The sequence below is a fragment of the Ascaphus truei genome, chromosome 9 (genome assembly GCF_040206685.1).
Source record: "Ascaphus truei isolate aAscTru1 chromosome 9, aAscTru1.hap1, whole genome shotgun sequence".
In the NCBI taxonomy this organism is placed as follows: domain Eukaryota; kingdom Metazoa; phylum Chordata; class Amphibia; order Anura; family Ascaphidae; genus Ascaphus; species Ascaphus truei.
In genome coordinates, this window is record NC_134491.1 from 29,194,965 (window position 1) to 29,211,385 (window position 16,421).

The following is a 16,421-nucleotide window of genomic DNA, read 5'->3' on the forward strand; positions in this document are numbered from 1 at the left end:
CTCTTCTCCCAATACTATCCAAATTCATGGAAAAATGTGTTCACTCCCAGTTAAGTGATTACTATACCAAGACAAATTTCTCTAGCCAATTCCAATCTGGCTTTCACCCCAAGCACTCCATGGTAACTACCTTGCTAAAAGTTTGCAATGAAATCCAGTGTGGAATGGAACTGGGACAACTTACTAGTGCAATATTCCTAGATTTTGCAAAGGCTATTGATAGTTCATGTTATCGTGCTAAATAAACTCCAGTGCTCTGGAATAGGGAAACATGCTTTAAACTGGTTTTCATTCCTACCCATCAGGTAGACCCCAACATGTGTCTACCTCAGGCTCTAACTTCAACCCATTGGATATCACGTGCAGTGTCCCACAAGGCTCTGTGCTGGGTTCCCTACTCTTCTCAGTGTTCATCAATGATCTTCTTACAGCTTGCAAGGGAGCTTCAATACACATGTATGCGGATGACACAATCTTATATACACACAGACCTAGCCTCACGGACCTTGGATAATACTTCAATGTGACTTTGTGAGACTTGAAAATTGGATTTCCCAAAACAAACCATTTTAAAACAATGACATGACTGTAACAATGGTATTTTGGACCAAGGCTACATTTTTAAAGCTTCCAATGAATCAGTTCCAGATCAGAACCATCGCTAATACCCCCCTAGCCCCTGTTACTAGTTTTAAATACTTGGGCATATGGTTTGACTCCTATTTAACATTTGGGTTGCCCATTGATACCCTTTATAGGAACAAATCCTCCCAAATCTGTTGGTCAGAAAGCGCATCATACTGCAGATGCTAATGCCAATTAAAGACTATGGGGACATAGTATGTACACGGCACTCCAAACTCACCTTAGAAAGCTTGATACCCTCTACAATTCAATATGCCGTTTTGTCATCCAATGCAACTAGAACACACATCACTGCAAAATGCTCAAAGAACTAGATTGGTCATCACTTGAGTCTAGGTGCAAAGTTCATCTTTCCTGTCTTGCCTTCAAATAGTTTCTGGGCAAGCTACAGTACCCGTCTATCTGAACAAGCTCCTCACCCTTACCACATGCAGCACTTATCATCTGAGATCTGACTCAGAAAGACTGTTCATGGTCCCAAGGTTCAGCAAAGTATCCAGCCGCTCCGCCTTCTCTTACCGTGCACCCCAAAACTGGAACAACCTACCAGAGACTCTCACATCCACCACCAGTCTAGGTTCTTTCAAAACTAAAGCTGTCTCACATTTTAATCTGGTTTGTAACTTATATATGCCTATAATATATATTATCTCTAACTGTGCATGCAATGTCTTGTATATAATGTATAACCCTGTTCGCTTAATGTAACAATGTATTTGTAACCATGTATTTGTCATCATAACTCTATGCCCAGGACGTACTTGAAAACGAGAGGCAACTCTCAATTTAATACTTCCTGGTAAAACATTTGATAAATAAATAAGTATTGTGGTTGGTACTAAAGTGTCCTGTTTTAGTGACCACATAGGTGGCACAGCTATCTAGCTACATTTTATTGTCTTTCATCTATTTTGCTAAATCCTCCTAATTTGTTTTTCCCACAATAGAATTTAATGTTACAAAAAATGTCAGATGAGCAGCCTCATCACAAATTGGTTTAACTTCTTACATTCATTCTTATACTGTGAATTGCCAGCCCGTGGGGCATCAGAGGGGCTGAGAATAAGTGAATGTTGCGAATATCCACAGTCATTCCGAGCCGAGACAATGCATTAACCTTTCTACTACCCTGCAGTACCCAGCATGGAGTTGTTAAAAGTTGAAAATCATCAACGCCGCTGTCCCCCCGGGGGTGAAAGAAAAGGCTTCGCTGGTTGAGAATCAGCCATCCGTGCCTGCCAAAGTGTTATACCCTCAGAAACTGTGCAGAACCCAGGGGAATTCAAACACAATTCCATCATCAGCAGTTCAACGCCATGTCCTTATCCAAAAGTCAGTTTCACTTTCACAAAGACTTTGCAGCTCCTGATTAACGGTTTCTAACACCATAATAACTGTGTCCGCACCCCAGTGCTTGTTTTGGTTGCTTTGTAAGTCAAATTAGAGCAATGCTTAATTCTGTAGTTCTCTTACTCTGCTGAAAGGTCTTAAAAGTGCAGTTCCACTTGGTGCCGAAGGGAATTAATGGCGGCAATAGTTTGCGTAGGTCCAAACTAGATGCTTGAACATTTACCAGTGTTTGTAGTTACAGGAGCAAATGAAAATAACACTTGTGAGTACATTCAGGGCTGCCCACAGGGGGGGGGGGAGCCGGGACAAGTTTCCTGGGCCTGGAGGCTGCGGGGGGCCTGGCTGGCCGGTGCTGGAAGTTTGGCCCGGCGAGAGGTGCCAAGTGTCCCGGGTTCTCTCTGACGTCAGTGCCTGCTGGAAGCTAAGCTCAGTTTCCGGCGCGCACCGGCATGAGAGAGACAGTGAGACAGTGAGGCAGAGAGGCAGGCCCGCGGAAGCAGCATGGGAGGAACCGGGGCCCTGCGGCAACCGGAGGCCTGGCAGCTGGACGCACAAGTTGGGCCAGACTTCTGGCCGGGCCCAACTTCCCGCACCAGGCCCCCGTAGCCATCGGAATGAGAGGCCTGGTGCGGGAGATTGAGAGAGGCCCGCAGCATCTGGGGAGAGATACCATCCCCAAGAGAAGTGTAAGAATGTATTAAGGGGGGTAGTGTAAAAATGTATGTGGGGGGATAGTGTAAGTATGTATTTGGGGGGTAATGTAAGAATATATTTGGGGGGTAGTGTAAGAATATATTTGGGGGGTAGTGTAAGAATGTATTTGGGGGTAGTATAAGTATGTATTTGGGGGGGCAGTGTAAGAATGTATTTGGGGGGGTAGTGTATGTATGTATTTGGGGGTAGTGTAAGTATATATTTTGTGGGGGTATTGTGGGGGGAATTGTATGGGTATTAGTGGGAATTGCGTGTGTGGCCAGGGAGGGAATGAGTGTGAGGAGGGAGCGGGATTGAGTGCTAGTGCAGGGGGGGAGGGGGGAGAGGGGTGAGGGGGGGGGAGTGAGTGAGGAAGAGAGGGCGGTAAGAGTGACATGGGGAGAGAAATACATAGGAAGAGGTGGAGGAATAGAGGAGGGGGCTCACAAGATCACCATCAAGGGGGAAGAGGAGGGCTTGAGAGAACGATGACTAGGGGGGGGCAAACTGTAGTCCTGGGCCCCCGGAAATCTGTAGACGGCCCTCAGCACATTCACATCTCAGACAGGTCTGCCTTCGGGCTTTTCACCATTATCTCCTAGCATAGAGTGCTTCCACTGCAGCCAGGGATTCTGGGAAATGACATACAAGAGGGAATATAAATGGCAGAGGTGTTGGTTAATATTATTTGATCCAGTCAGACAAAGGGCAGCAAAAACATCCCTTAACTCCAGTTTACAATCATCACAACGGTGTCAAGATAAATGTTGGAAAGGATTTAAAGATACTTGTACTTGGCCAATTTGGTTTAATAAAGAAATACATAAATCTAAAAGGTTTATCCTATTAAAATATCACTCTCATTAGTTTAGTTTGATCCTATTTGCTACTGCATCTTTACCTTATTGCCTAGAAGGTACAAAACTACTGTAAATACACTAGATCCCTATTGAAGCACCCTAGGACTTCTAGACAAAACTTGCCATTTAATGAGTATACTGTATAACTAAAACGTTGCAGGGAACACATTAGAAAGGGTTAAATTGAAGAAAAATCTATTTCCCAATGGGAGAAGACTTGCACTAACAAGTGAGTAACGTGAACAAATAGAAAGAAACATTAGTGAGTGGAAGAGTGTGTAAAAGGAACAAATGAGATTATATTATATCTACATGGGAGTAGATATTGTGAGGTGCAGGTACCGAACAGTCCTTGTATCGTTGCAACCGTGGGTGGTTGGTACTTCTATATTGGTCATAGTAAAGAGCTAATGCCTACCATCACGTTACTTACCTTTTAGTTTATGATTCATGTCCACAAGAACTTGATTGTACATTGTTCCGCACCTTATTTTAAGCTCGCTACATAGGGGCCTGATATTTACAGTGGTGCATCATTATTAGAAGGGCAGAAGTCGTCTCCAGTTGAGAAATAGGTTTATACCCTTTCTAATGTGTTCCCTGCACTTTTTAAGTTATATACCCATTACATGTTACATTTTATTTAGAGGTCCTTGAGTACTTTAATAGGGATCTAGAGTATATTGTTTAGTTCAATGATTATCCCTGATAGACCCCCCTCTAGCTAGTATCACATGAATAGGTTTGAGCAGGTATTTCTCTTTAGTATAGAAAGTACACCCAACAATAAAGCGATTGAACATCACCAATGGCCGCCTCACACAGGGTCGGCCTTAGACTTTGCGGAGCCCAAAGCATCACACTGGCAGCGGGGTCCCCCCTGTAAAAAAGTTAAGCAGACTTAACTTGACGAACGGCTCTCCTCTGACAGAGTCGCGGCATCATGACGTCACGGCGCGATGTGACATTTTGTTGCCATTGCAACGCGTTATCATATGATGTTGTGGCGTCTTTTGATGTCGGTCACCATGGCAATGTGATGCTACAGGAGGCGGCGCCTGCTCTGGAAAAGGTAAGTCCCCTCTCACAAAGGAGAACACACACACCCTCTCTCTGCCGGTCCGAGGGTCCCGCGTTCCCCATTCTCCCTACTCCTGTCAGTGCCAGGATACAACTTCTGCCCGACTGGAGGAGGGAGCTGGAGGAGGGGGGTTAACTGTTGCAGCCACCTCCTTACCTGCCACCCCCTGCTCTTTCTGAACCGCAGTGTCAAATGACGCTGTGGAGTCACCAACGTGGCGTCGCATGGTGTCACGTTGCCATAGTAATGCGACGTCATTTGATGCTACGATGTCGCATTGCCATGGCAACAAGACGCAGTGACATCATGTTGGTGACATCCGTGGCGTCATTTGATGCTACGGTTCAGTAGGAGAAGCAGGGTGGCAGGTAAGGAAGTGGACACAACAGATAAATGACTTCCCATCAGGCCCGATAGGCCAGAGAGTGCGGTAAAAGTATAAGGAGGCCGCCCCAAATTTTTGCCGCCCCAAATTTTCCCGTCCTAGCCCCGGGCCTAGTAGGAAATCCGCCACTGTAATATATGTAGCCATGTAACCCCAGGGCTGGTAATCCTCTACCTAATACATAAGCCCTGGTACCAGCACAGGCAGTGTTAGGTAGGGTTAAATCTATGCCCTTGCTGCTGCAGCAGTAAACAACTCCCTTGAGTGACAGGGGGGTGGGCCTAAGGTAGTAAATTCAAACTGCGCTCTTGCTTCCTAACAGGATCTTGAGGTAGATCAACTCTTCCCTCTTGCAGTTGATGTGATGTGAAGGCACCCCTCCACTGATCCAGTCGTAGGATGGCTCCAAACGTCAGGTGTCAATAAAAAAAAGAAACACAAAAGCGCACCAAGGGTCAAGATTTAATAAAACAATATGATAATAACAAGTAAAACTTACATATAGGGATATATAAGTCCAGTAGAGCAGTGCAGGGGCAACAGTCCTGGTGGTGTCCTAGGCGCATGGGGATGGTGTTGAGGCTTACTGGTCAGTCCCGCGCGCTGGGGCTGGCTGGCACGGAACCACATTGTAGTTATTTCCGGGTTGCGGCTTCTCGAAGGACACGTGAATAGCCCACCACAATCGCCGGTTCTCCAATATGAAACTCACTCCGGCGAACCGAAGGAGTCTCTAGTTGTTTATAAGAGTGCTGGGACTTGTTCCACCAATAGACTGAATACCGATAGCACTGTGTGAGCTCCGCAACGCGTTTCACATGATACTGTGCTTCATCAGGCGTATTTTGGACACCTACATAGGGGCCTTTTATACAGTCATGCTGAGATCCCAATTGGATAATTAGTTAGCCAATATGCATAGCATGCACAGTGAATGCAAGTTACCAGCTAAGTAGGAAAAATCTAATGGATACATATGGTGGTACATCAATGCATTGGTATATGCCAATATGTAAATATATCAGGGTATTCCTGACTACCTGTTGCCGAACTCCTGCTTGAATAACGTTTACCCTGATCTCTCCAGTCCTGACCATGGCTTGTCCACTGATGATGCTACCTTCTCCAGTCCCGACCCTGCTACGTACGACTACGAACTGCGCAATCCGGATCAGCCTGCGCGGTGCTTTTACAGCCCCACCTCAGCCACGCGGTCCGACCCAGGTTTGTGGCGAGCACAACCGTGACACACCCATACAGATAAATACAGTGACAGCCAATGCATTTTTTGGCAAATGCTTGTTTTGAATTGATTGTAATTTTTTCTATTTGTTTTATTGTTTGGATTCAATTGTTTGGAATTTGGATGGCTTGTTTTTAGTACATTTTAGGATTGGTTAGCGTTTTAAATTAATTATTTGTTTTGTTGGCTACTGGTTTAAAATCATTAATTGTTTTGTTGGCTAGTGCTTTTATTTATTAACTTAATTAGTTGGCTAGTGCTTTTATTTATTTATTTAATTGGTTGGCTATTGCTTTTGTTTATTTAATTGGTTGGCTAGTGCTTTAATTTCTTGAATTGGGGTGTTTAGGTGCTTGTGTGTATCTTCTATTATTGTGTATTTTTGGCCTTCATGCTTTTTTATTAGGGTGACCATTGAGTGCTATAGTGGATTATCATGCCACTATTATATAGGTATGACGTACCACTATGCTAATCAATAGGTAGAGGTTGGGTATAGTGGTTTCTGGGGTATAGTGGTTAGGCCTCCCGGGTTGGTAGCGGGGGAGGTAGGGTAACCACTTAATTACTATAGCGGTTATTAACCGCTAAGGTGATTAAGGGGTTAGGGGCCACTAGATTGTATTTTTTATTGTATTCTTTCTGGCAATGGAGGACATGGACCTGCTGTATGCTGATGAGGACGCCCTTAATGAAGGCAGGGGTAAGTAGAAAAGTTTATTTACTTTATTTATGCTGGCTGGCTAATGTTTTATTTTATAATGGGCAAATGAGCTATTATCCATATCTGGATAATTGTTATTTTGCCCATTATTGTACTGTATGAGTTAGGGGGGAGGGGGGTGTATTTATTTAATGTATAGTACATTTTTTTTTTTTGCCACAGGATTGGTACTGCAGGCCAGTGGGACCACCTGAGGACCCCCGGACAACCTTGGGGACTCTCTAAGGGGACAACCTGAGGGCCCCCAGACACCTGCGGGGACCACCCGAGTGCCCGCAGATGCCTGTGGGGACCACCCAAGGGCCCCCAGACTCCCACAGGGACCACCTGAGGACCCCTGGACACCCGCGGTCTCTGGTATCAATCATGTGGGGGTAGAGGAGGTGGGTATTAGTGGTGTTGTGTTTTTAATGTTAATTGTGGGTAGCAGCTGTTTTAATATAAAATGTAATATTAGTGAAGATGAGCAGGGGGTCTTTGGAGCAGAACTGCATTGATTTGAGGCCCGGGGACCACCTGCTTCCCGAGATACAGGCCCCGTTATGGGGTGTCGGTATCTTCTATGCATTTAAATGTCCTGCGTCACGTGACTGTGGGAATAAAATGCATAGGAGATACCGGCACTCCATAATGGGGCCAGGATATCGGGAAGCAGGGGTTCCCCGGACCTGAAATCAACACGCTTCTGCTCCGGAGACCCCCTGCTCATCTACACCAGTATTACATTTTATATTAAACATTTTTGATCGCTGGTGAGATATGCGCAGGGAGAGGCGGCTCTCTCTGCAGCTGAAAGAAATCGCCGGATTTGGCCTTTTAGAGAGGCGATCATCATGCCGCCGGCTACTCGCCCGTTTTGGGAATTTTGCTATCACAGGTAATCGAGGCTTTCAGAAAACCGTAATAGCAACGCTCAAAACACAGGCAAATTAAATGGGCCGGCGATTTTTTTTTTATGAACACTTATAGCATAGGCCCCATAGTCTCAGAATACCAGCAAATTGCAAACAGATACCGTTCTGGAGGGCTAAATTGGTTGAAAGAAACAAAAGAACCACTGCAGACAGTATAAAAAGGCAAAGGGGAGATGTATCAACGTAAAGAAAGTGCTGCATATTATTTGCTGCAAATGTAAGAAATTGTTTCTGAAACTTGACACAAATTGTTCGCCTGAAACATTAATGACGCCTGAGACCTGAAGGGATTGTTTGGCACAAAATACAGGATAATATTTAAGCCTCCTTGCGTCACTCCCCAAATCACACGGCGATGCAAACGGCACAAAACTTGGAGCAAAGACCTTAATACATTGATGTAAAGAGAGGAAAATTCTGCAATTTACATAATTATTGCTCCAAATTTACCCCTAAAGCGTATTAACCCTTTTAGTGCTGTAGGTGCCTGCAATGCTCTCTAACACTGACGGGGCTAATTGCACCTTTTAATTTATGGCTAATCATAAAATGCTTGATGATTGAAAATGTTTTGAGCTGTAAACAAATTTTTTAAATTTGTTATGACTGACGTTTTTTTTTTTTAAACTCCCCCCCAACAAATTTCCATTATTACTTCAAACACTGTGATATATTACACCCAAGTACTGTATATGATCCGGATATCACTGAGGAAAGGCGCTATTTCTTGTCTGGCTTAGTCCTGCTGCATTTTCATAGAGATGCAGAGTAAATGAGTACTTTTATTATAGGACATATTCTAAGACAAGCTTTGGATAGTTTTTCTCTCTTTCTCAGGTCAAGCAATTTCGAGAAAACTCCCCAAAACTTGTCTTATTATATCAATTGTTAGTCCAAATAAAAAAAGGTATCACCTTATACTGAAGTACTCTTTCACTCTGCAGTATCGCAACTGGAATAACACGGCTATTTCTACTTAATTCATAGAGATGTATAACTTTTCTAAACTTTGCATGACATTTACACACATACGAATAAGAATCCGATCGTAGACACACTGCCCAGTGTTTAACACATGTACCTCCATATTCCATAACACGCTAGCAAGGCTTGAACTCTTTAATGTCTTTTTATTACGTTTCCTCCAAAAACTTCAGCTATTTGGAAGTACATTAATGAAATCATTCGGCTTTTAACGGCTGTGTTAAGCAAAGCATAAAGCATTGTCATTTACACTACGAACTATTACAGGAGATCATCCACATTTACCTTTTCCAACTTTTGTAAGCATCTGATTTTCAAAATCGATCCTAAATTGATCAGCTCCCCTGGCTTTTGTGGTCATTATTAGCACCTATTCAACCATAAAAGCCAAAAGACAGATTTCTCTCTTTATAAGCTTGAAAAGCTACCAGGTCTACTACTTCTTTATAACGGTTGTTTAAGGAACACCTGAAACACAGCATCAACCGTTGCTACTGTATGTAGAGTAACACACGTGCACTTAACATGTCCACATTGTACTAGTGTCTGAGTACTGACCTGGTTATTAAGAATAACAGGACTATATATTAAGTTGCATTTGATAAAGTCAAGCACAAACTGAAGCCTTTCACTCGTTTTAGGTTTTAGAATCCATTTTATGGATTTTATCAATGATTCTCTAATGCTTTGTCCACACTGCCTTAACACAAACCCTACATTAGCACGTTATACGGGGGAATGTTTGCCATATTTGCAGGACATTAAAGATGAGGCTGATGTTGCAGTATTAGGCTACGCTTATAGTGCTGGCGACGCGACGGTCACTGGAAAATCAAATAGAGATGACTTCAAGCGATCACGACCAATCCGTCGCTCCGTCTCGCGCTGTCGTGTCGCGCTTACTATAAGCACGCGCGTCGGCGGCAATGCATTTGTTTTTCCGCGACGTTGAGTCGCTCTCGCCGGCACTACAAGCGCAGCCTTACTGCCATCTATTTGAAAGGATGCCGGTTAGTCAGTATGAGCAGAACAACATTTGTCAGTTCAGAATCTGCACCTCCTATTCATTTATTGGGGCAATGAACCTAAACATTAAGGAATAGCAAGAAAAGGATTATCTGTGTGGCAAGTATGCCATGTACTATTTGTCATCATAACTCTATGCCCAGGACATACATGAAAACGAGAGGTACTTCTCAATGTATTACTTCCTGGTAAAACATTTTATACACAGATAAATAAATAAAATCAGTGCAGCATCATTAAAATTGATCTAGTTTAACAGTCAAATTGTAGCTTCTTGTGAAATTAAGTCAATCACTTTATGTCCTGAGCATTACACAGCAGAGATTAATCGTGTCTGTAAACTCAGAGACGTGCTCTATACAAAAAATGTTCATTTTAAGTAAAATAAATGTGAGTTATTGCTCAAAAACGGAACAGTAGGTGGCAGCAGCAGACTCAGCTAGTACCATATGCCACATAAAAAGAATGGGTCGGCCTGATTCCCCCCCCCCTTTCCCCCTCTCCCCCCCCCCCCCTTGTCTCCCTCCCCCTTTGCAGACGGGTTTATAATGGGATCCCAATGGAAGTGTTAAGGCTTTAAACCTGCTGCCCTGTACAAGAGACACAGCCCTTGGCCACTTGCATATAGAGCTCTATTGAAAGCTTACGGCTTGCCCCAGGGATTCCTTATTAGAGAACAGTTTATTTCTGTTTTTTTTTGCACCTGTATCCCAAGAGAAAAAAAAATGATCCAGAGATGTCTCCCCATGTTTGTAACATCCCAGTGTGTCCTGGTGCTGCTGTCTCTGCCACACTCCCTGAATCACAGAGCAACTGGACCTAGGGTAAGAAAATGACCTTTGTTCTATCAACATGACTCCAGTGTAGGTTTAGCTTTAACTGATGTGTCTTTGATGGGTTATCAATGGTTGAAACATCTGTAACTGACAAACAACAGCATGCATTTCCCTTCCTATTTTGAAAATATTGCTTTGGAATAACTGCTCTATATGCATACTTGTTTTTTTTTAAATATTTAATATAAATATGTTACATTTAGTTGTATTATGTTATATGTTAGTTACCTACAATTTGTGAAAGTAACAGAAATGAAACCATATTAACATTATTGGACTTGCAGTGACAATTCGGATCATTCTTTCCTGGCTGTTTATCACCCCTTGGGTAGTTTCTCCTCTTTGAGACTGAATTTACCGTTTTCTGAGACATCTACAAACTTTTTCCTATACTTTATAATGTCAACTGACTTTCAAAGTCCAACAAAATGGGATATTCCATCCCCAAATGGAATTTGTATCCAAAAATAGATTTAAACATTATTTGGCAAAATGTCTCCAATGTCTTTGAGGACAAAATTAATATTTTCATATAATAAAACGGATGGTTTCTTGTTAGTGCTAGTTTATAGTCATCAAGCATTTGAGAAAACATTGTTATTAACAATATCTGATTGTTTCTTATTTCCAAGCTTTTTCTTTCTTAGTACAATTTATCAATTAGTTTAACAATATTTTTGTCAAAAGTACATTCTCATTCTCCTGTAAACTGTTTCCTTAGTTTTCCTTTTATTTCCAGATATTAAGGTACATTCTTTGACATTAACCCTATTGGGCCTGCAGGGCACTAAACCCTCATAGAATCAGTATAAATGCAGAACAAAGTCTATATTTATTTTACACAGATATATTCTACACAGAACAGATAGTATTTCTATTATATACATAGTAATCAGTATCTGCATTTAATGAAGAGAAATGCGTTTGTAGCGCACTGTGTATCTGCAGTATATGTACTGCACTGTGTATCTGCATTATATGTAGCGCACTGTGTATCTGCAGTATATGTACCACACTGTGTATCTGCAGTATATGTACCACACTGTGTATCTTCAGTATATGTACCACACTGTGTATCTGCAGTATATGTACCACACTGCGTATATGCAGTATATGTACCGCACTGTGTATCTGCATTAAATGTAGCGCACTGCGCATCTGCATTATATGTAGTGCACTGCGCATCTGCATTATATGTAGTGCACTGCCTATCTGCATTATATGTACCGCACTGTGTATCTGCATTATATGTACCGCACTGTGTATCTGCATTATATGTAGCGCACTGCGCATCTGCATTATATGTAGCGCACTGCCTATCTGCATTGTAGCGCACTGCGAATCTGCATTATATGTACCGCACTGTGTATCTGCATTATATGTAGCGCACTGCCTATCTGCATTATATGTACCGCACTGTGTATCTGCATTATATGTACCGCACTGCATATCTGCATTATATGTAGCGCACTGCGAATCTGCATTAGGCCCGGGCCATAGAGGGGTGGGGAGAGCGGAGGCGCGCTAACGCTGAGGCTCGCCTGCTTCAGTCAGCGCGATTGCACGGACTTGCAGGCGAGCCAGCGTGTGCGAAGGGAGCCGGGGGGAGGTGGTTGGAGGCGGGGCAGTGACGTCGCTGGGCCAATCGCCCGCGACGCACTGATGTCAATGTCACGGCGCCGACGTCACGGCGCCGTGACGTTGACGCTGCTGTGCCGTGATTGGAGGTTTTCAGCCGACAGCGCGCTGAAAAACAGCTTGGCGCTCGGCTGAAAACTCCAAAGCCTGAGCACGCCTGCGGACGCTCGCGTGAGCCCCCTCTCAAGGCATCCTCATTGAGGATGCAGGGGCTCAGCGCGGAGCATCAGCACGCCTCAGCACGGCTGGTCCATCTATGGACGCAGCCTTATATGAAGCGCACTGCCTATCTGCAGTATATGTACCACACTGTGTATCTGCATTATACGTAGCGCACTGCGTATCTGCATCATATGTAGGCACTGCATATCTGCATTAAATGTAGGGCACTGCATATCTGCATTATATGTAGCGCACTGCGAATCTGCATTATATGTAGCGCACTGTGTATCTGCATTATATGTAGCGCACTGCGTATCTGCAGTATATGTACCACACTGCCTATCTGCACTATATGTAGCGCACTGCGTATCTGCAGTATATGTACCACACTGCCTATCTGCACTATATGTAGCGCACTGCACATCTGCATCATATGTAGCGCACTGCGAATCTGCATTATACATAGGGCACTGCATATCTGCATCATATGTAGCGCACTGTGTATCTGCATTATATGTAGCGCACTGCGTATCTGCAGTATATGTACCGCACTGTGTATCTGCATTATATGTAGTGCACTGTGTATCTGCATTATATGTAGCGCACTGCGTATCTGCAGTATATGTAACGCACTGCGTATGTGCAGTATATGTACCACACTGTGTATCTGCATTATATGTAGCGCACTGCGTATCTGCAGTATATGTACCACACTGCCTATCTGCACTATATGTAGCGCACTGCGCATCTGCATCATATGTAGCGCACTGCGAATCTGCATTATACATAGGGCACTGCATATCTGCATCATATGTAGCGCACTGTGTATCTGCATTATATGTAGCGCACTGCGTATCTGCAGTATATGTACCGCACTGTGTATCTGCATTATATGTAGTGCACTGTGTATCTGCATTATATGTAGCGCACTGCATATCTGCATTAAACGTAGCGTACTGCGCATCTGCATCATATGTAGCGCACTGTGTATCTGCATTATATGTAGCGCACTGTGCATCTGCATCATATGTAGCGCACTGTGTATCTGCATCATATGTAGCGCACTGCGCATCTGCATCATATGTAGCGCACTGTGTATCTGCATTATATGTAGCGCACTACGTATCTGCATCATATGTAGCGCACTGCACATCTGCATTATATGTACCACACTGTGTATCTGCATTATATGTAGCGCACTGCGTATCTGCATCATATGTAGGGCACTTCATATCTGCATTATATGTAGCGCACTGCCTATCTGCAGTATATGTACTGCACTGTGTTTCCGCAGTATATGTACCGCACTGTGTATCTGCATTATATGTAGCGCACTGCATATCTGCATTATACGTAGCACACTGCGTATCTGCATCATATGTAGCGCACTGTGCATCTGCATTATATGTACCACACTGCATATCTGCATTATATGTAGCGCGCTGCGTATCTGCATCATATGTAGCGCACTGCATATCTGCATTATATGTAGCGCACTGCGAATCTGCATTATACGTAGGGCACTGCGTATCTGCATCATATGTAGCGCACTGTGTATCTGCATTATATGTAGCGCACTGCGTATCTGCATCATATGTAGAGCACTGAATATCTGCATTATATGTAGCGCACTGCACATCTGCATTATATGTACCACACTGCGTATCCGCACTATATGTAGCGCGCTGCGTATCTGCATCATATGTAGAGCACTGCATATCTGCATTATACATAGGGCACTGCGTATCTGCATCATATGTAGCACACTGTGTATCTGCATTATACGTAGCACACTGCGTATATACATTATATATATATATATATAGTGCACTGCGTATCTGCATTATACGTAGCGCTCTGCGTATCTGCATTATACGTAGCGCTCTGCGTATCTGCATTATATGTAGCGCTCTGCGTATCTGCAGTATATGTAGCGCTCTGCGTATCTGCAGTATATGTAGCGCTCTGCGTGTCTGCAGTATATGTAGCGCTCTGCGTATCTGCAGTATATGTAGCGCTCTGCGTATCTGCAGTATATGTAGCGCTCTGCGTATCTGCAGTATATGTAGTGCATTGCGTGTCTGCCTTAGGCTTACGCTTATATTGCCGGCGACGCGACAGCGACGTCAGGCTATGGTTGCTGGAAAAATCAAATTGAGATGACTTCCAGCGATCGCGACCAAGCCGTTGTGTCACGCCTTCGCGTCGCGCTTACTATAAGCACACGCGACGGCGGCAATGCATTTGTTTTGACGCAGCATCACAGTTGCTGTTACCGGCACTATAAGCGCAGCCTTATATGTAGCGCACTGCATATCTGCATTATATGTAGCGCACTGTGGGGCCGATTCACTAAGCAGTGAGCTTTTGCGCTCGGATGGGAAATTTCTAATCCAGCGATAAAAAATGAAGCCAGACGCGGGATTCACTAAGAAGTGCATTTGGATAAGTGCGGGCAAAAACATGCCCGGTCGCACAAGCTGTTCCCCCCCACCCCCTGCTATTGTGCTTAAAATTCTAAAGTGTGATAGCTGATAGAAAAAAAGCAGCCAGTAAGAGCTGCATGGAGACGCTGTGTCAGATTGAGGCTATAGTTCCCACAATCTGATTGGCTGAAGTACCATGTGATGGCAGCCATGTTGCTTTTGGTGACGTCATGTTAAAGGTAAAGGAAGCACATCCATTCTGATTTGCTGGCTTCACTTCCTTTACATGACGTCACTCCCCCCCCCACCTCCCCCCCCCCAAAAGACACATGGTTTTCACAGCCAGAGGCGTGTGAACTATTTGCACTCAAATGTGACGTTACAGGACTATAAAAGCCTGTGCAGTCTCATTTTACAGCAAGAAGCCGAGGAGGGAGGACCTCCTCCTCCAATAGGATTACAAGGGCATGATGAAGAAGATACAGATGATGAAGAAGAAGATACAGAAGAATAAGATAGAAGACCCCGAAAGAGCCAAAATTGGATTACAATTTACAGATGAAGAAGAAAAGGATTTCCTGTGGCCCGTTGCTGTTTGGAATCGTGGGTTGGTTTGAGAGCTTGCAGTGACCTCGGGAATCAGAGGGTGAAGACATCTAATTATTGATTGGTGGTAATTCTGTTTTGTTTACTTCTTTGTTTGTTTTTATTTTGAGATTGTTGTGAATGCATTGGATCGTTTTTGTGATTGTTTTTTTTAGGATGACCAGTGACTGGCATAGTGTTAAATGCTGCCCATATTATATAGGCATGATGTACCCACTGTGCCATTCAATTGTTTTATTAGCATTAGTAATGTGTTTTATTTTGCTATGTGATGTGTTTTTATTTGGGCCTGTTTTTTATTCCTTCACCATTTCTTGCTATATATATGCTATATATATGCATATTATATGAGCATGATGTACCCACTGTATCAATGTATGGGTGAAGGGTGGGGGTAGTTACTTGGGGAGGGTGGTTAGGCCTCCTGGGTGGGTAGTAGGACAGGGTGGGTTAACCCCTTAATTACTATAGCGGCTACTAACCGCTAAGGTGATTAAGGGGTTAGGGGACATTAGATTGTATTTTTGATTGTACTGTATTGTTTGTGGCAACGGAGGACATGGACGGGGATGAGGACGGCCTTCATCGTGGCAGCCTGGTAGGGGTGAGTGCAAGTTTTATTTACTTTATTTCTGCTTGTTAATGTTTTATTTTAAATGGGCAAAAGCACTGTTATCCATATCTGGATATTAGTAATTTTGGCCATTACTGTACTGTATCTGTTATGGGGGAGGGGGGTGTATTTATTTTCCGTTTATTTATTTTTTTAAGCACAGGATCGGTACTGCAGGCTAGCGGGGACCCCCAGACACCTGCGGGGACCAGCCAAGGGCCGACCTATAGTAACA

At 43.7% G+C, this 16,421-nt stretch overlaps 1 protein-coding gene across 2 annotated transcripts in view; it reads left to right on the plus strand.

Moving 5' to 3' along the window:
• Positions 1 to 10,451: 10,451 nt before the first annotated feature.
• SMOC1 (SPARC related modular calcium binding 1) overlaps positions 10,452 to 16,421 on the plus strand; it is a 137,446-nt gene continuing 131,476 nt past the window's right edge. For both annotated transcript variants that reach the window (XM_075614189.1, XM_075614190.1), the window contains exon 1: positions 10,452 to 10,729. In XM_075614189.1, coding sequence (XP_075470304.1) covers positions 10,631 to 10,729 — 99 coding nt within the window. In that variant the 5' untranslated portion in view covers positions 10,452 to 10,630. The remainder of the gene's footprint in view (positions 10,730 to 16,421) is intronic.